The 20,936-nt window shown below is 39.2% G+C and overlaps 1 protein-coding gene across 1 annotated transcript in view; it reads right to left on the bottom strand.

The window, feature by feature from the left end:
* The window catches only part of LOC141314574 (Krueppel-like factor 8), a 51,603-nt gene extending 31,353 nt beyond the window's left edge, over positions 1-20,250 (bottom strand). Inside the window, exons 1-2 of the mRNA XM_073832662.1 lie at positions 19,984-20,250; positions 703-807 (exon numbers count right to left, since the gene is read on the bottom strand). Coding sequence (XP_073688763.1) covers positions 703-807; positions 19,984-20,010 — 132 coding nt within the window. The 5' untranslated portion in view covers positions 20,011-20,250. The remainder of the gene's footprint in view (positions 1-702; positions 808-19,983) is intronic.
* Between the last annotated feature and the right edge of the window lie 686 nt (positions 20,251-20,936).

Below are 20,936 nucleotides of genomic sequence, written 5' to 3'. Positions count from 1 at the left end.
TCGGACACATTTTATTTCTACACAAATTGATATTTTATATATAAATAATACGATATGGATGAGACTGTGGCTTGTCATGCGCTGTCAAATCGGTGATATAAATGAAACGCTATTGGCTATTTAAAAAGGGAGGCGGGGCTGCTGGATATGTCCCGCCCTGTCTTCCTGTTTTAAAAAATATAAAGAACCTTTTCTGCATTTGAAAGATTCCATGGATGTTCAAGGTGCTTCATGGAACCATTGATGCCAATAAAGAACCTTTATTTTTAAGAGTGTATCCTGGACTTCTAGAGTCGTTTAATTTACATAAACCCCCCTTGCTTTCCTTCAATCAACTGCAAGCTCACATTCACACCTCCCTCCATCCAATCAACAACCAATGTATCAAAGCAATCCCCACCCTAGTTTTTTTTTTTTCTTTTTTGACAATTCACATTATAATGGAAAGAAAAGATCAAGTCAACTACTATTACATGCATTTGTAGAATACATTTTGCCTGAACATTTAGATATGCCCTGGCTTCATCTAAAAAGTGAAGACCCAAGTTCACCCAGTCTAGAGGAATCCTGAGGTCCACTGACTTCATTTTCGAGACACTACAACCACACCCCTTTCCAATAACTTCAAGCTTCATACTCTCCATCCCACTACGAAGTTCAACCCCCACACACACATATGCCACATTACAAAAGCTCTCTCACCACCATACACTCCACCTCCTCTGGCTCCGGCTTGATTTGTATGGATGGCATCTCCTCAACAGGCTCAGAGGTGGCTGCAGTGGATTTCTTCGGACTCGTCTGACACTGTGAAGGAGAAACAGAGAACACTTAAGAGCTAATCAGAGCGTCAAGTTGTAGTTTTACCAACAGAATCCTAACCGCCAAGCAGATTTGAGAAATCTACAATTTAAGTTCGTTCAAAATTGAATTTGAAAGAAAAGTTAGTATGAGGCCACAGAGAGAGAGAGAGAGAGTTAATGATCCTCACCAGACTAATGTGAGAAGAGTCAGAAGACAGTTAGTCTCTCTTAAGCTCAAGTTAGTTGGGGGAGGAGGAAACAAAAGAGATGATGAGTGGAAACCAAGTACAGGTCAATCAAATGTTGGGGGATGTTTGAAGATGGAGAGAGAATCACAGAAATTGGAAGACATCAAAGAAGAGAAAAGCATAAAAGAGTACTAAAGATATTTTAGATATTACATCTACGGTACCTTTAGAAACTAAGGTGTACAAAACAGAAGGTTAAAGAGGAAAAAGATGGTTCTAAAGACTGACCAGCTGGAGAAAGACAAGAGGAGAGAAATAGTGAACCAGCAGGGAGGAGTAGTCAGCAATCCTGCGTCGCCTCCCTCTTTGAGCCGAGCAGAGTCACACCCAATTCTTTAAGACCGAATAGCAGGAGAGAGGCCAGTCTCATAGAGAAGAGCAGCAGTATTAGTGGAGAGAGAGAGAGAGAGAGAGAGAGAGAGAGAGAGGGAGAAATGTGGTAATGCTTAGGCATGGGGGTGGGAGTGGGGGTCATGTGACCCAGCTGCAGTAGATTCCACAAAGAGGTGTGGCCCCCCATAAGCTGGGGTGTGGCCGCCCTCAATGTGCCCCTCCTCCCAACCTGGCACGGACACACGGTGAACACATGCACTGTGAACAAACATATATGCATTCCTTTTGATAGCTAATGTTGTCTGAGATGGCTGGTAAACACTAGTGTTACCCAACGCTTCATACAAAACTAAATGTCAGCAGAACCAAGTGGCTTTGGTGAGTAAACACAACTGTGGTACTCACAAAAAGGCCAGTAACTTTAATTGGAACTGCCACATTTAAGACAAATGCCAAGAATGATAGTCTGACACCTTTTGATGCAAGTAAACGAGAACCACAAAGAAATGGAAATATTTTCAATATTAAAACGACATGCATAATTTCTAATTGCCACTGAATAGTTTATCCATAAAAAGTTCTCTAAGCCAATGAAATCGGGGGATGGGTCTCTGCAGGGGGGATAGGATCTTATACCACACGTCTTCCCATCCATTAAGGAGTCCTGAAAAAGGCTGAAGACCTTTGTCCTGGAAATGTTATCAGTTTACCTATGATGCCTCAGAGTTTTTCTTTAACTTTCAAACTCTAATCGGCAACAGAACTGTAGAAAATTAATTGCATAGAGCCACCGAGATGAAAATATAATGCGTGCTTATGTTTCTGTTTTAGCTGCAGCTAGACTTGATATTCACAATGAATGGCAAATATTGAATGGTCTCAAATATTCAAGAAAAAACATCAAAAGTTTACATACACCTTGTAGAATCTGCAAAATGCTATTTATTTGACCAAAATATCATGGATCATACAAAATGCATGTTATGTTTTTAATTTAGCACTGACCTGAATAAGATATTTCACATAAAAGATGTTAACATATAGTCCACAAGAGAAAGTAATAGTTGAATTTATAAAAAAAAAAAAATGACCCTGTTCAAAAGTATACATACACTTGATTTCTAATACTGTGTTGTTAACTGAATGATCCACAGCTGTGTTTTTTTGTTTGTTTGTTTAGTGATAGTTATTCATGAGTCCCTTGTTTGTCCTGAACAGTTAAACTGTCCACTGTTCTTCAGAAAAATATATGTAAATATGCTCATACGCAACTATTACAGAAGGTTCAAACGCTCACCGATGCTTCAGAGGAAAACATTATGTATTAAGGTTGGGGGTGAAAACTTTTTGAAGATCATGGTAAATAGAACTAAAGGAAAAAAAATATTATATTTAGGCAAAATAAGGAAAAAGTACACATCTTCATTCTGTTCAAAAGTTTACACCCCTGGTTCTTAAAGCATCAGTGAGCGTTTGAACCTTCTGTGTTAGGAATCAAGTGTATGTAAACTTTTGAACAGGGTCACTTTTATTTTCAATATTCTTTTCTCTTGTAGATTGCATGTGAATATCTTTTATGTGAAATATCTCATTCAGGTCAGTACTAAATAAAAAATAACATGCATTTTAGATGACCCCTCTTATTTTGGTAAAATAATTAACATTTTACTTCAACTGTAAATATCATCTTTTAATTTATAAGTATAATGCTAAATACAGTTTCAAGGCAGGTAAGTTACTAAGTTCCTAATACACCCACAGCTGCCAGAAAGTGACTTTTGGACTCTGTCTGCAAGTTATGCACACAAGGCTGGCTCCGGCAATATGGAAGTATGCAAGCACTTCAATGATTGAGAGTAGTATTCGCCTACTGGCAAATCCTTTGGAGAGATGATGATGTATATCGTTGAGGAAGCATTACCAGAGTATGTGTGCGTATATATGTGTGTGTAGAGGCTCCCCTGGGAGCTTGTGCTGTGGGTAGTTCCAGGAATAAAAGAGGGTGGGGTGGGTGTGACCCCAGTCCCTCTATGCCCCAGCAGGAAGTTATGGAGAGGGGGGGGGTTCTCATTACTGAGAGAGGGAACATCAAGGATTAGAGAGAGGAAAGCACAAAGTAGAGAGGATAGCAGAGAGTCGAAAACGAAAGACTGGGGAAGATGTGAAGAAGAGAGGGAACGATTGGGGGTGGAGGGGGAGAGGAAGAGAGAACCATTACAATCTGGGTCATGGCGTTCTCTCTCACTCAGTCGCTCCCAAGCCCCCGTGGCAACCAGTCCCCGCCCCAGTGCGGCGTGGGTAGAGTGGCCGTCTGGGACTGCATAGCTCACCACGCACACCCTTCTGTCCATCCCTTCTTTTTTAAAGAGTTATACTTTGGTAGAAATTCTATTAGAAACGAACAATCCTCAACGTGTTTGGCATTTTAAGAGATACCAAATCTTGGTTGGGAAAAGAGGTACCTACAATCCACATGATATAAACCAACTAGTGCGATGCCAAAGAAGAAAGGAAGCCACGGCAGATTTATTGACCATTGCATTTGTTGCAGAAACAGAAGCACTACAAACCCAGCCCTAATGCCATGACACATAATATCTCTTGGGCACTTCATCAGGGGCTTCCCAGACTTGAATCCCAGTTTTTTCAAACCTGAGACAACTAAGGTCAGCAAAACCTTGTTGAACCTTTGAGAATGTTACTCGGGGACTCACTAGGACCAGAAGGGGCTAAACTCATAATGCGTGAGGCCCTGAGAAGGAAGTAGGACTTCAGCTCTGAAGGGCCGAAAGGGTGTTCAAAGCCGCTTGTTACACAATCATGTAACCCGAGATTGGACGCTGGCTCGTGCTTCATACCACGGCTAGGCCCAACTGGACCCCCCTAGGAGGAGTGTTTGAGAGGGTGCGGGAGAAGTTCTTGCAGAGGGGGCAGGGGAGGTGTGGGCTGTTCTCTGAGCAGTGTGGGACAGTTTTCCTAGCAGCGGGGAGGAAAGGCAGGGCCTCTCCACCTCCCCTGCTGTTGTGTAGCTAGTTTCTCTGACCGCTGTAAGTACACAAGTAAAACCTTTGCCCAAATTCCAAAGTGCAGGATCTGCCCCAATCTAGGACCTTGTCCTTTCATTGGATCATTGAAGCAAATGGAGGTGGGAGGGAACCATTCCAAGTTTGAGAGGAGATGTGTTGACTCTGTGTCCAAAATTGTTCTGACAGACAATCCAAGACTCCTTTTTCCATCAAGAAAAATGGGTATCTCTTAAGATTGTATTCCAGTGTTATTGTAGATACTCACCCAATCAGACCTTGCACATTGAGGGGTCAATAAATTAACTTAAAATTTCAATCTTGATGTTACCTAACTACACTAACTCATGTTTTAATTGTTTTGCAGTTTGTAACATAGCTATCCTTCAATGTACACAGTCTGCAAAGTTGGTAATCAAAAAAGTGCACGATAAATAAAGATTTTGCTTCTCGAAAGAGTCAACTCTGAACCGCTTTAATGAGTTGTCATATTTTCGAATCTTCTGCCTATTACCGATATACATCACTAGGTAACATATTAGCCTAATATTAATTAGTGCGTCAAGAAGACGCTGTGTTCTGAGCTGTGAAAGCAAGTTTGTTTTGTTTTCATTGCCAAAAGATGATGATGATGATGATGATGTAAAGAATCAGTGGTTACAAATTATTTTTCCACAGCAATACAATTCAAACCTTTTGTTGTGTGCTCGTTATTTTACCGTGTACTGTTTACTCTTTAATTTTGGTGAGTCCAACACGGGATTCGCCAAACGCTTGTCCATTAAAAATAAGTCTGTAACTTCTTTATTTGGACCAACAAGCGTCTCCCATCCACAACCTGTAAGTATGATTAATACTTAATCTCACAACAGACTTGACCAGCTGACCAATCAGAACAGAGTAGGCTTATGGAAGGGAGGGGTTTACTGGCCTTAAGCTTAGAACTGCGTTGACCAAATTGTTTTGAAATCATTAAGAACTGACTCGAATATTAAATGTATATTCTGAGAAAATTACAATGTTTTCTGACCTTAAATGCATTTAAGCCAATTGTAGGGGACTTATATTAGGACACTTTAAAATACCATATAGCCTACTCTTTAAGTATCATCTGAAGGCTCACAAAATAAATAAATAGCAGGGTACTGGGTTGTATTAGCCTAGGGAGCACTCTGCACATAAACATTCACACACATTGGTCTACAGAGTAGCACAATGGCCCATAACGCCAAATAAGGAAAAACAGATAGATCAGCTTCCTTCTCATCTCAGAGTAAAAACAAAAAATATGACAACAGAAACTGACTTGAGATCAGATTTTGTGACATGGTGCATAGCAAAGCTTGAGAATACAAAGGAACAATAGTGATGTGAGATCTTGTCTCCAAGGATCCGACTCGTGCTTACCTCAGTGTGAAGAATCCCGGCTAACATTTTACCTAATCTGAATTAGTAGGCGAAAATCTCGTTTGCTTCTTCATACTTTTTTGTTTTTGCATAATTTACATGTTGATGCACATTTGCACTAGTTTGCAGGTTTTATGTCAATCATTAGTTTGCACACTTTCACTGACAGTGCTTTTTTGCATTTAGCTTTTCTAAAGGATGTCAGGTAAGCTGCTTGGCTAACTGATCTGACACACTTTCGCATTCAGCGAGCAAAGTTAGTGGTATATGATTTTCTGGTTTAAACGAAGAATGTTCTCATCGACATTAACATAAATTCTGAATGTAATTCTCATGAATTTCTTTCCCAGATTGTGTGGATTCCTATTGAAATGACTGTATTTCCCTGGAGAACATCTGCCGAACAACAGAGAATGTGACCACACCCTAAGACCCAAGACGGGACCATACTGTTTGACCAATATATGAAGTTATCAACTATTTATGGTAAAACTATTCTGCAGAATGCAGCACATTCTTTTTTAGATTTGCGGAATGAAGGTATCTATGCATTAAAATAATGATGGCTCATGTAGCACTCAGAAGAGTATACCAATTTCTGTCCAATAAAATTAGCAATAGAAAGTAGCAAAACACATAGCCCTGTTGAAAAACCAGCATAGATTTTGATGCTGGGATGCTGGTTTTAGCTGGTTTATGCTGGTCCTTAGCTGGTCAAGGACCAGTATAAACCAGCAAAGGACCAGCTTAAACCAGCATACCAGCATCAAAACCTACCTAACCAGCATATACTGTTTTTTTCAACAGGGACATAAGCATAGGATACATAAGCTAAAAGCTATTTTATATATAAAATAGAAAGAACTCTACAATTTGTTCCATCCTGAAAGGTAAACTGTGCTTTTGAAGCTGTTCAAAATGTTTCTGTGAATAGTTTTCTGTGCTCGCTTTTGGTCTTGTAGCTTTAGACATTTCTCCACTGTCATCTTTATGTAAAGTAACAGTATCTAAGCACCCATCTTTGTTTTTTTAGGAAGCAAGCTCTTCCTACATGTAAAAACTCGGAGCAGTTGTCATTTTTGACAAGTCTATTTGATCTAATTCTTATAAGCTGTAAAATAAGTTGTGGTTTGAGGGTGAAGTGAACCAACCTCTAAGGGAGTAACTGACTGACAAGTAAACTTACTTTGTCATTGCTTTTCTCAGAGCTGCTCCAGTGCGAACTCCATGCACTGCCAAATAAGGTGTTCGAGGACCAACTACGAAAACAAATGAGATGTTCCTTTAGTGTTCATGGAAGAAGACAGCCTCTCCAAGACTTGGGGGGGGATACTACTCTTTGTCAAGAAAATAAGGTCTCTGGTTGCGTATGCATGTGCGGATCCGTGTGTACGTGTACATGTTTGCCGCTGCTGTTTAAATATGTCAGAACAGTGTAATTTTAATGCAGTTTGTTGGGGCCTGGGGCACGTCTTGTTCTGTGTACCAGCCAGTGCTGTCACCGCATCCCTCCATGTAATCAACTCATCGGTCCAAAAGCAAAAGAGGAGAAAGAAAAAGAGTGTGTGAGAGAGAGAGAGAAAGAAAGGAAAAGAGAAAAGAGGCAGAAGGGGAGGATACACATGTAAGGTCACAGCTGCATGGGGTGTGTGAGGGGGATGAGCATGTAGAGGGTTTGGTGACACACACAGAGCACAGGCTGTGGTGCAAGGACTCTGTCCTACCCTCTGGTTCTTTCCGTTAGCCTCTTAAAGGTACAAGCCCTCCCTTTGGCCAAAGACCACCCTGTGTGTCAGGCTTCTCTCTTTAAAGCACTATGCCCTTAGGAAGTTCTGCTGTGCTACCAGTAATAGTTTCAGATGGTACTACCGTAGCACTTTGATATTAGTCTAGATTTTGTCAAAAAGAATCATAAATCACTGCACACTAAACGTGGTGTCACATCAGTGAAATTTTGGGAAATATAGAGTTTTGCAGGCAAAAAAGGCCTGTTGTCTATTTCAATAGGGTAGTGATGTATGATGCACAGCTCACATAAAAGTCACTTTTAAACCAAGCTGTTTTCAATGTGGCACAATGACAGATTTGAACCAGTCGCAAAATCTGTGTGGGAAAACATGTTGCAGTCAAATGAAATTTCTGATCGCATGGATTGATACTAGGGGTGTAACAGTTCACAAAATTCATGGTTCGGTTCGACACGACACGACACAGTGGTCTCACGGTTCGGTACAGTTTCGATACAGCAAAAATAAAGAAAGGCCAAAGAAATTTCTTTGAAATTTTGTGCCAAACAACAGTCGCATCTCAGATCAGCGGCAGGAGTCTGATTTCATTTATCACGTAAGAGATTTCGTTTCGAAACCAAATACAAAAGCACCTGCTTTAAAAATACTTTAGACTTTAGATAGGGTGACCATATTTTAGTTTTCCAAAAAGAGGACGTAGGTCGGACATTTAAAAAACTGTGTTCCAGAAATGTCATTTCCATTCCATTCACCGTTAAGCAGATTAATCATAAACACAGCTAAAAAGCTTCCTAGCACAGTGGTCATCCTTCACAAAACTAATATCTACACTGAAAAAAGTTTTCACCTGTTTCAACTTAAAAACTTAATTTTAGCAGCTGCCTTAAGATTTTAAGTTAAATCAACTTAAGTCATTTAAACTCAACAAATTATATCAACTCATTTTTATTGTAATAAGTTAAAATGACTTGTAGTTTTAATCTGATTTAACTTAAAAAAAAATAAGGCAGCTGCTGAAGTTGAGTCAAACACAATTTACGCAATATTTCAAACTTTTAACCCAAGGAAGGAAAATCAGTCTGCCCCAACAGTTTTAAATTAGCCCAATTCCGTGGAAAAAAATGTGGATTTGGCAACCGTACATCCAACACGAGCTGCACCCAGAGCGATTTAAATACTCTGCATATTGATAGCGACTCTGTGATGTGCGAAAATTCAATTCAATATTAGAATGTTTGCGGGAGCGGAATTAAGAAAACAGTCCCGCGCAAGGCTTTGATACAAAAATGCACACAATGAATGGCGACTGTAGAAAGCAAAACCCGAATCCCGGACATTTTGGCCAATTTAGGGAATCCTAGCAGGAGGCATTTTCTTAAGTCCAAAAAGAGGACATGTCCGGGGGAAAATAGGACGTATGGTCACCCTACTTGAGTTAAGTTAATTTAACTCAATGTAGATGAGTTTATAGTACATCATCTGTACATTTTTGTTCTGGAGGTGTACTAATCCTTTAAAAGCAAATAAAAGTGAGGAAAAGAGAGAAAACTCTAAGGAACTACCTCACCGTCACAACCCTACTAGAGTAGTGTGTTTTTTTCGGTGGGAGAGGCAGACGTCACGTTGCCTGTTACATCGTTTGGGCTGACTTGTTGAGCATAGGGCCACTGAGAACATTATATTTCACACACTTTAAGCACTTTTATTTTCCAAATGTAATAGGATTAGTTCAACGAATCGTTTGGTTTGTAATGCGTACCGAACTGAAAGCCTTGGTTCAAGAACAGTTCAATACGAATATGTGTATCAGTACACCTCTAATTGATACTAAAATGACTAGATTTCGCCTGCGAAAATTCACCAAACTACGGTAAATGTCACTGCTGTAAAATAAAATGATGTACACTTAAATCCATTCAGCAGAATTTTGTAGTGCAGACAATGCAAAATCCAGTTCCTTTTACAAAAATACAAAGTCTTTAGATTCAGCACTGCATCAAACCAAAGCAGAGACTTAGAGACTGGCCTTGAGCGAAGCCTCTTCTCTTGGCTGCCTACAACTCCACCCTTCCTCTTCAGCGAGACGTGTGAGACAGCGTCGTGTCAGCCTCACACACACAAGTCTTGGTGGAACAAAAGGGCTGTGTGCAACAAGAAGGGCCCTGCCTCAGAAGAGTCTGCTGGGGGATGAAATGAGAAAAAGCAAGCAGCGAAAAGAGAAACGTAGGAGTTTTCGAGGTGAGAGTTGAGACCAATATAAGAATCACCTGAATAAGTCAAGGCCAACTCAACGGCTTTAGCAGGAGACACGGCCTACAAATGGTTTGAAAAGGGTCTGAAAGAAGGACAACCCACTCTAATTCAACACTTAAACAATTCATTTCAAGGAATTGTTCTCAGGAAAATTTAAGTTCTGCTATAAGTTAATACTTTGCAATCTTACATGACACATGAAGTGTTTAAGTCATTTTGATGAATTCTAGTTTGTTCATCACACAAATCAAAGCCTGAACATCTCCAGAGTAGCTCTCAAGTCAAACATGGCACAGATGGATGTCAATGAGGTTTCGCTAGAGTTGACTAGAGTTGCTCCGATCAACCAGGTTCCAATCACTATCTGCTGATAATCGTTCCTTTTCTTATAAGGCTATTTGTCTAAATATAATGTGTGACCCAAGACCACAAAACCAGTCATAGGATACAATTTTTTGAAATTGGGTAGGACAATATTTGGCAGAGATTCAACAATTTAAAATGAAAATCTGGAATCTGAGGGTGCAAAATAAAAAATCTAAATATTGAGAAAATTGCCTTTAAAGTTGTCCAAATGAAGTTCTTTGCAATGCATATTACTTATAAAAAAATAAGTTTTGATATATTTACAGTAGGAAATTAACAACAAAAAAAATCTTAACGGAGCATGATCTTTACTTTACATCCTAATGATTTTTGGCATAAAAGAAAAATCAATCATTTTGACCCATGCAATGTATTTTTGGCTATTGCTACAAATATACTAATGCTATTCAAGGCTTGTTTATACATAATACCTTATTTGGTCAAAATTCAGTAAAACTCTAATATTATAAAATGTTATCATAATTTAAAATAACCATTTTTATTTCAATATATTATTTTAAAATGTGTTATATATATATATATAATGTATTTATTTAATTTAAAGTTAAAATAAATAAATGAATAACTGATTTTTTGACAAATTTAATCAACATAATCTTTGCTGAATAAGAGTATTAATGTATGGGGGGGGAAATGACCAGAGCATGCCTATAAATAATATTAGCCTACATGATAAAAAAAAAACCTGCAAAAAAATAAATAAAAACAATCCTGATTAAAGCACCCTTGGTACCAATGGGTCAAAGACGAAATTGATTTAAACATAAAAACAATATGAGTAATAGTATTTTACATTGTTGTTATTTTTCCAAAAAATAAATGTAATCGCATTTTTGTTTTTCTGAGCAAAAAATAAATATCATACATTTTTCCCTAATTTACAGAAGACACCCACTAAAATGTCATTCAGTGTAAATCTTATCAGGCATATTTACAACAAAAATTAATGTATTATATTTAAAGACAACTTACTTACTTTCAGCCCAAATGCTAATTAGTTGTAATTCTATGTTTTTCAAATTTGCCACTATCCTAGGTTTTGCCCATTTGTCAGTAAGATTTTTTTACTCATCTAAACAATAAAATTTAATATGACCCCTTATTCTTTTATATCTTTTAATATGTACAAGTCAGAATACGCATGTTGTTTGAATTGGAATGAAATGGAATATTGTAACATTGAATGACAATGTAAAATTATTTCAACCAAATTTTGACATTTTATTCTCCAAATACTTATTTGAAACCTAAAAGTAGACACTTTACTTACATTTAATGTGATATTACTGCACCTGCTGCGTCCATATTACGGCAGCAAACTTCCTTGACTATTACACCGGAATGGGAATGTAGTTTCTAATCTTATCGGCCTAGAAAATCACAGCTTTACATTTTCCGCCGGTCTTAGTACATGATATAACTGCAGAAGAGTCAAGTTTTAAATAAGACAAATACCGAAACTCATTGGTTATTTTTGAATGTGATGCTATTGGTCTAATAGGATTCAATGATCTATGCTAAGCTATGCTAAAAGTGATATCGCCAGAACCGGAGAACGGCTGAATGGATTTCCAAACGGTAAAACTCAACTTATTAACTCGGGGGGAGTTGGAGAATGAGCCTATTTCCAAAAAAAGTGGAGTGTTCCTTTAAGATTTCCTTTTGGCTCGTTTCTGAAGCTTGACAGGGATGGTCACAATAAAATGAAAGCTCTTCAGAATTCTTCTTTTGTGTTCCCCTTAAAAACAACCTGAGGAAGAGTAAACAATGACATAATCGCCATTTTTGGATGTACTGTTTCTTTAAGAACACCTACAGTGATGCTTGGGAGTGTACATTGGCTGCAAATAAATTGAAACAAACGCACACATAGGACTTTCTCTTTATGGTTGGCACAGTCACCATAGCAGTGAACTTGGCCTTATCTCACCACACCCTTCTGACGCAAACTCTGCTGCTACTTCCCATAGCCCTCCCCACCCTAAAACACACACTCACACACTCACACACACACAATAGTCCTAACATGCTCATTCCTTTACCTCCAGCTCCTTTCCTCAAAAAAGAAAAGGTCTGTCCAGCAGAAATTATGTTTCTTCACATGATGCTTAACTGAAACGCAGCTTTGCTAATGTGATGCAAACCTCAGTGTCTCAAGCTATTCAATGTCCGTGAAGCAGATGAGCACCCAAGACAGGAAGGAAGAAGTTTCTCTCTTTTTGAAAGCCAGCTCATCTCTGCTGCAGAGCTGCGCCGAGAGAAAAACAGCAAGAGAGAGCTGGTGATGTCAACTTTAAAGGCACAGGGGCAAGCTGCAATTCCCAAAGAAGATACCTGAGTGCATAGTCTGTACTTCCCTAGAAGAATGTGCAGGTTTTATGCCTCGCTCCTTATAATTAAGCTACTGTAAAAGACTAATGCAAATGTCCAGCATTTGCATACGTTTAGAGGGGGCTACAGGAACAAAGGTTCGACACTAGTTTTCCAAATCACTTAATTTTCACATTCTGAGCAATGGCTTGCATGCTGTTTCCAACATCAATAGTCACACACACACACACACACACACACACACACACACACACATTGAGACACACCCTCCCCACCCTGAGCACCCCACCCCCGCTCCCTCTTTTTCATCGCAGACAGTTTGGCAGAACTGCAGGGGTTGCTATGGGGACGGGATTCTTTCCCTGGTTAATGATTGTGCCGCAATGGTAGGGGGTCATTCTGTCACATCGCCTCTAATCTGGGGAGACATGGACAATATCCTTGCAGTCCCGTACCACACACACAAACAGCCCCCAGAGCCCCCGCTCATCCAAAACCTCACCTCTAACTTGGCTTACTTCCTTTAGGTCTGGGAGCTAATCCACATAACGTTGCATGTCCCCTTTAACCTCTCACTTACAAGTCTAATTTTCCCTCCAGCCAGTACGCTGGTGCCTCACTTCCTCTCCTCTCTCGGACAACCGAATCCTCCTCAGGCAGCTCTCAAAGTAAAAAAAGACCTTGATTGTATCTGAGGTAGTACATTCATTTCTTCCGCCACAAGGAACATACATAACCTCTAAAGAAAAAGAAGCACCCTAAAAAGTCTTTATCCTTGAACTCCTTTTTATTTCAAAGTGACATGAAATGACAATTTGGCTTATTTAATTCTAGGGATGCATCAATGCCAATTTATCCAAAATGAGGACGATACCGATACTTTCATTTTTCGTACTTGCAGATTACAAAATTACAGATACCTGTATTTTTTTATTGCATTTTTTACATTGGGTGGAGAAACCAAAAAAAAATTAGTATATTACATGGTCAAAAAAAAAAAAAAAAAAAGTTGCTGTTATCATTGTTTCTGACCCCTGTAATCTTTTATTTCAATAAATAAGAAGGGAAGCTCAGAAATGAAATTTCTTAGCCGAAGCCAAACAAAATTACACAGTGGGTCAAAGGCTGAAAGCCGATTATCGAACATGGTTTTTTCCCCCCCATGCATTTTGCCAATTTTTTTCACTTTTGCATTAATTAAATAACCAATATTTGCTTTTTACAGTTTTGTCTTGCTTTTCAAAGAAAACAATCAATTACAAAACAACAATTTTTTGTTACTTAACACTGAACATTTTTAACGTTCTAGTAGATGAACAAAGCACAATTTAACTTAACATTAATAAGTTATTCAAATAATATTATTTGGCCCTTCTTGGGGGTGGTATCAAAATTGGAATCGCTTATTTATAGGGATGCCCCAAATGTTCAGCAACCGTAATTATGCTTACGATTAAATTTCATATTTTAAATCACCAATGAAATCTGACAAGAGCCGTCTCATAAATATGGTTCCTTGTGCTGCAATAGCGCTAAAAGAACGTCTCAGAATGCTGACTGTTTTTATAGCAAGTGGGACTTCTAATGACTTTACTAATCAACGATTAGCTCTTTCATTAAGAAGGCGGGGCTTCGCGGCTATAATGAGCATTGCATTTTCCCCATTCAAAACTATACGAGTGACACGTCTTGGGTATTCTATAGGCTTTGATAACAGTGATATTAAGTTTCCTTGGTTACCGTCGTAAACAAAGCAGCGCAGTGCTTATGAATGCTACATTAAATGCATTATACAGAGGCAATGAAAAGAAAACGCCATGTAAACATTTCTAAAACAGTCAGTTTCCCTCAGAGATACATTCATATAAACCCCCATTTTAACACTTAGGATAATATTTCCAACATTTGGCGCATTGTGAATAGTGATCTTGTTCTGCCTGATACAATATTTTTTTTCTCTTTGCGTTCATCTTCAGCGTCTCGGATTTTTAAAAAGTTTGTAAAAGTTCTGCACGCTTGACATTTCGAAAAATGATTGCATGCAGTTTGTGTGCAAGTCTGGATGACTGCGTCATATTTCATTTATCACGTGAGGAGAACGAGAGGAGTCGAATTTACAGAAAGAGAATGGCGGACGATCAAAACGCTATGCAAAAGCGCCCGTTTGGCAATATTTTGGGTTCAAAGTTTTTTTTTTGTAGTTTCGTTGTCGTCCATTCAAACAATTGACGCCGAATTGCCAATACCGGCAAAACTGAAAGTGAAAGCATAATACGCACGCATTTATAAGCTATTTAAAAGCGAGGAAAAGAGCTCTTTATTGCCATACAGGCGCTTTTGCATTGCGTTTTGACACTAAATCATCCGCCATTCTCTTTCTGTAAATTCGACTCCTCTCGTTCTCCTCACGTAATAAAAAAAATGAAATATGACGCATTGTAGCTATGTTCAGTTTTTAATTATAGTGCATGCCCTCGTCTTAAATTATTTATAATTATATTTTCCATTTAATTCAAATAAATATTTAATAAAAAAACGAATAGGCATACTTTAAAAAAAAATGTGGGGACGGTGTCACGGTGGAAAAGTGATGTCACCGGTGTTGCGTCTTAAAACCGGTAACACCGTCTATCGTGGCAAGCCTATCAGTGCATCAACTCAACTGTACAAATTGAATATAGATTAATCATTGTTAAATTAACAAGGCTTTCACGTTGGCCCCAGACTATCGATTGTCAAGCCCTGACATAACTCTTACTTTTTTTTTTTTTTTAATTGCTTATAACCTGGTTTAACCTGACTGTTATGAAGCTACCAGACTACTTTGTGTGCAAAGAAAACAAAAATACCGCCTTTATTCAATTTCTTGTCTTCCGTGTCAGTCCCTTATATATTATTTACTGAATGCTTTTTCTCCAGAATAACTTCATAACATAGTCGAGTGTTTAAAATAACCTTTTAAAAATCAAACATGGTTTCATATCACAGAATGTGGCAGAAATTATACTATTTTATAGTATTATAAAGGCTATATAGATTTAGCATTGCATTATATACTTTAACCTTATAAAAATACCCAAGATTGCTTGAAGAACACAGATAAACCATATATTGTAGCAATCGTATGTTTATTGTCTTCAAGTTTCCTCAGTTAAAATTTCTCTATCTGCATTTTATTCAGCTACAGTGATAACTGGATACCTTTGTCCATATTAGGGATTTCCTGGAGTGTCTTCAGTAGTAGTTTATGCGCAAAGGGCGCCCTTCAGCTTCCAGTATGAATTAGTCACTACATTACATGTGTACTCAGCAATGCTCGCAACACCATATTTTGGGTAAAAAAGGCAAGATAACATGTTTCTCTAAAGAAACAGGATTCCCATGAATTGTCGTCATTACTATCGTTATCGCAATTAATACCAGAAATTATTGTGATAAATTTAAGTCCATATCACCCATCCCTAGATCAAACCCTCTTATTTCTCATACTTCATGATTCACCACTTTTTTTCTCACTAAATATCCTGGAAATATGTCACGTAACAGATGTAAAATGGGTTGTGAACTTTGCTTAAACGCAATGTTAAAACTGGAGGACCAAAAACATTACCTCAAATTTGTCTAATTTGCTCACTAACTTAATACTGAGGCCTTTCAGAACCATGTGCTCAGTCAGTGAACTAAAAATGGTGGATATTAGTATAAAATATAGACGTATCAAAAACTGAGATGACAAGAAACAGAACGGAAGTGAAGGGGCAGATGGTAATATTGAAGGCAATGGTCCTAAAATTGTCATTTCTCAGAGCTCAAGCTAGGCCTGGGTTATTGCATTTAGTGAACTGTCATTTCTACAGATGGCGTAGAGGGCTGATTCATTTGCAGTTTCCTCGAGAATATACCATTTCCTTTTCTCAAGAATATAAAAAAAGCTTGAAAACCTCATAAAACCCCTTCAGCATGGTAAAGAATTTAGCCTCTTCTTATAATACTGTTCAGAAAGGCTAACACATGTACAAAAATGTGAATGCATCTGTTAAAGCTTGTCAATTAAGCCCAAAGTGTGTTGTGGACAAGATGCAGATTTCATCATCAGCACAAGAACACCTACATTTTTTTTTGGAACTAATTAGTCCACAAGTTGCCAACAAGTGGCCGGGCCTGTTTTTCAGCACTCAGAAAAGAAATGGAGATGACAAAACAACAACAACAAACTACTGGAAATACAACAACCACAGACGCCCACATTGATGGGAGCTTGTGTGAGGGGGTTAAGAGACACATGCAACTCTTAAAAAGACAAATTTATCGCTTATAACTTCTGGAGAGAAATAGAGCAGACACTGGACAAGGATGAAATTGTGTGCATGCTATCAAATGCAGTATAGTTGGAAGAATGGATGTATATGCTCAACATTTGTTTAAAAAGTGACACAACTGTGGATCCCATGCAGGCAGAAGTAGAAACAAAGTCTGATTCCCAAGTCTGTCCAATGAACAACAGGAAAAACTTCAGATCTACAGGTGTAATGTTGACCCCAGGCCATAGGGTGTAAGAATATAAAGGGATTTAACACCTGACTTAATTGTGAGAGTCTTTTATGATCCACTAATACAAGGTCATAAAAGACAAGCTGGACTGTACCACCTTTATGTGTATTCACACACTGTATTCAGAAGGCCTAAAGGTGTCAGTGGCACAGTAGTAGCCTCTCTAACTTCCTATGGTTAACATTCTTGAGAAAAGAGTAAAGAAAATGAGCTTTTAAGCGAGGGCAATGGTCAACAAAGCATGTGATGTTGAGGCGTCACACCATATTGTTGACTTACCTCAAATATCTAATGAGGAAGTGTCCTACTTCATTTGATACAGAATCAAGTTTATACAAAACAGAACACTGACTAATTTATGTTGCACGTTTAGAGCTAAGCTTCAGGACAGGTTAAGGGTGTGACACTTAAAATGCAGTCAATAACACAAGAGGCAATTTAAGACAGGGAGTGAGTGGAACTGCTAGGCGTGCACCGCTGCCACCCTGCAAAAACACAACCTCAGTCACACCCAGGGCCGACTGCACCCTTCTCCTAAAAATAACTGTGCTCTAGGACAGTGGCAGTCCCTAACTGTCTCAACTCCTAAAAACAGATGCACTTCACATCACCCCCAGCTCGTTGGCTTCATTACTTTGCCAATGGATGCCTCAACCTATAACACCCTCCTGAAGCAATGTCCCCCTGACAAACCCCAAAGGATGAGACCTGCAGAGGGTAGCCGAGTGTTTAACCACTTTGACCAAAGTTTGTCCATAGATGTTAATGATTACCAGCTGTTTGGCACACCCAGAGCACTCTCTGTTCCTCCAATGATAATGCCTCAGTCCACTCACCTCCCTGACTCCGTCAATAACAACTCATGGAGGAGACTCTGCTCCCAAGAATGAGTTTAGCTGAAGAATATGCCATATTATGTATAAAGTATAAAGGTGGTGTACAATTACATTAATTAGGTCTAACAGGTAGCTTCACAGCGGTAGAGATGCAATAGACCTCAGTTAGCTGAATTTACACCGAATTTAATGCGGGTGAAATGAGGCTGTGCGGAATAGAAACACGTTTCAGCAGCTAAACAAACAGTATAGTGTTTAAAAACAGTACAATCCATTGAATGCACTGTACGTCTATGCCTTACAGCCTTGTTTTCATTCCTGTGAAAAATTAAATATGATGTATCCTGACTAAGTTTAATATCTTAAAAAATGTGTCTGAAAAAAAACCTGAAAAATATTTGGCCATTTTAATCGTATGTAATAAGCTGGATGTTGGATCGATATATTAGGCAGGCCAATCATTTGCAAATGATTTGGCTATTATTGAGATGACAGTATCCCATAAGCTGACTATTTTTACATCTTTTGCGAATATTCAATAATTCTGTGTACATCTTAGTTTCTAATTCTCAAATCCATTTGTAAAAGTATTAGGGATGCACCGATACGAATCGGCCGATCATGCTTGCGCGTTTTGTCAGTAAAGCCGGTTCTGTAATCAGCGGTAAATGCCATCAGGTGCGTGATTTCACGTTGAGCCATATATACTACACACAGCCGTTGTTTACCGACGAGCTGCGCAAATCAATGTTCATTATCAGTGTGAATGTGCGCAGCTCGTCGGTAAACAACGGCTGTGTGTAGTATACGGCTGTGTGTGTGTGTGTGTGTGTGTGTGTGTGTGTGTGTGTGTGTGTGTGTGTGACCCTGGACCACAAAACCAGTCATAAGACTGAATAAATAAGCTTTCCATTGAAGTATGGTTTATAGGATAGGACAATATTTGGCCGAGATCAGCTATTTGACAATCTAAATATTGAGAAAATTGCCTTTAAAGTTGTCCAAATGAAGTCCTAGCAATGCATATTATCAATCAAAAACTAACTTCTTAACTGTTTTTAACCTTGTTAAAACCTTGACCTTTACTTAACATCCTAATGATTTTTGGCATAAAAGAAAAATCGATAATTTTGACTACTATGTATTGTCGGCAATTGCTACAAATATACCCATGCTACTTAAGACTGGTTTTGCGGTCCAGGGTCACATATATATATTCTGAGTAACTGACCATTCATTCTGTAAACCATTTTCTGAAAGACAACCAACGGACCAATCAAATTGCAAAACATATTTTGTGACACTGACAAGCTGACCAAACATACCTGCACATCTTTAGATATCTTCCTATCAGTGTAACCCATTAAAAGTTCTAGTACATACTTTTGTGCAACAAAAACAACTGAAACCCAATTTAACACATTACAAATGTGACCCCCTCCTTACTTGGCATCATGGGATGTTCATGACAGTTTTCAGTAGCCTACAGTCCTAACTGAGTGCAACCAGCTGCAGTCTCTTATTAGACAATGCTGATACTTAGCCCTTTAACAGCTGAAAGGTGATGACAAAGCCAATACTAAACAGCATTATAGGGCAGCGACAACATAACAGATTTTCTCATCCCATGCAAATGTAAGGCTGCTGCCCCTTTAAGAAAGCAGCTAAGATGGTGTCTCTCCAGCGAACTGCATTCGGCGCGCTTCCTTCCTGCCTTCGCCGCTTTAAAACAGCACTGCAGATAAGCGACGACTCTGACAGATGTGCCACACACTGACTTTGTCACAAGTTGCACAAGTATTTCAAATGCACCAGCGTTATCGTTAGGAGGCTTTCGGATAAGCACGGGCTCAGAGCCGCATGCACAGGAGTGAAGTAATCACCCAGCAGCTCAGATATTATCGGCTCATTACGGTTAACGGCGAGTAAAGCGAAACCGGGTATCTGCTCATAGATGAGGAACTCAGGCGGAGTCCTGCAGAATGGAAACCGGACAGCGACAGCCGTCCAAAGCCGCTGGCTATGTTGCAAATGAGTCGATAGCGAACGATAAACGGACTTACTTTTTTGTTCCGAGTCTCCGTGTGCATCTCGGTATCTAAGCGGCGGTGAAGGGGTGGAGTGGAGGGGGGGTCGATCGGATCGGGCGGGGTGATATTTGAATAACAGTGAGCTCGATGTCAGTTTTTCCACCTCAGTATTAGAGGAGAAAGGTGCGCTCGTTGCCTCGGCGGATCACAGAAATCATATCCCCGGCGTCGAGAAATAAACCCTCTTTCCGTCGCCCCGGTCGTCTTTCACTGTGTGTTTGTTGCCGTGTTTCAGGGTTGGGCTCGAGCTGTGAGTCTCTCCTCCGCCTCTCCCTGCTGCTGACCCCACCCTGCGTCCCCACCCCTTCACTGTGTCAATCACAGCCGCTGTGTGCGTGTGCAGCCCGAACCAGCAGCGGCGCCCAACGCGCCACCATGATAATAGAACCTCAGAATCAACATCATCGCACCCTGTGTCACCTAACCTAATGACGTCAAGTTGCACCGGATGTTCGGAGCTGCTCAACTATTGTGGTCTTTTTGCAGGAGCTAGAGATGATGCCCCATATGTGTTTTCATTGTTTGCCTCGACTTGTGACATGTAACTGAGTGTAGAATGTTACTTAGCTATGGCTTGGAAACCAAAAATGCCTTTAAAGTAACCTAAAGCATACAAAGACTTTATTTAGAGCCTCATTAAAAATATATATTTTTATATTTATTCTTTTTTAGTGGTACTTTTAGTGGTAAAGTGGCTGACATTTGGTCAGATATATTGGCGATACTCACGTGTCAACAACAGCATGGATTGCACAGTTCATGTACTACTGAATACGTTGTTCTGCTAATTTATGCTGTCTAAACTCCTGACAAAATGTGTGGAAGATGCTAAATCATATAGAGAAGGACTTAGTAAGCAGGAAAGGGAGCAATATTTTGACAAACTAAAAATTAATAGGCACAATATGTACAATATGTTAGTTTTT

The sequence above is a fragment of the Garra rufa genome, unplaced genomic scaffold, assembly GCF_049309525.1.
Source record: "Garra rufa unplaced genomic scaffold, GarRuf1.0 hap1_unplaced_010, whole genome shotgun sequence".
NCBI classification, from domain to species: Eukaryota; Metazoa; Chordata; class Actinopteri; order Cypriniformes; family Cyprinidae; genus Garra; species Garra rufa.
This window is presented reverse-complemented; position numbering and strand designations above follow the sequence as displayed.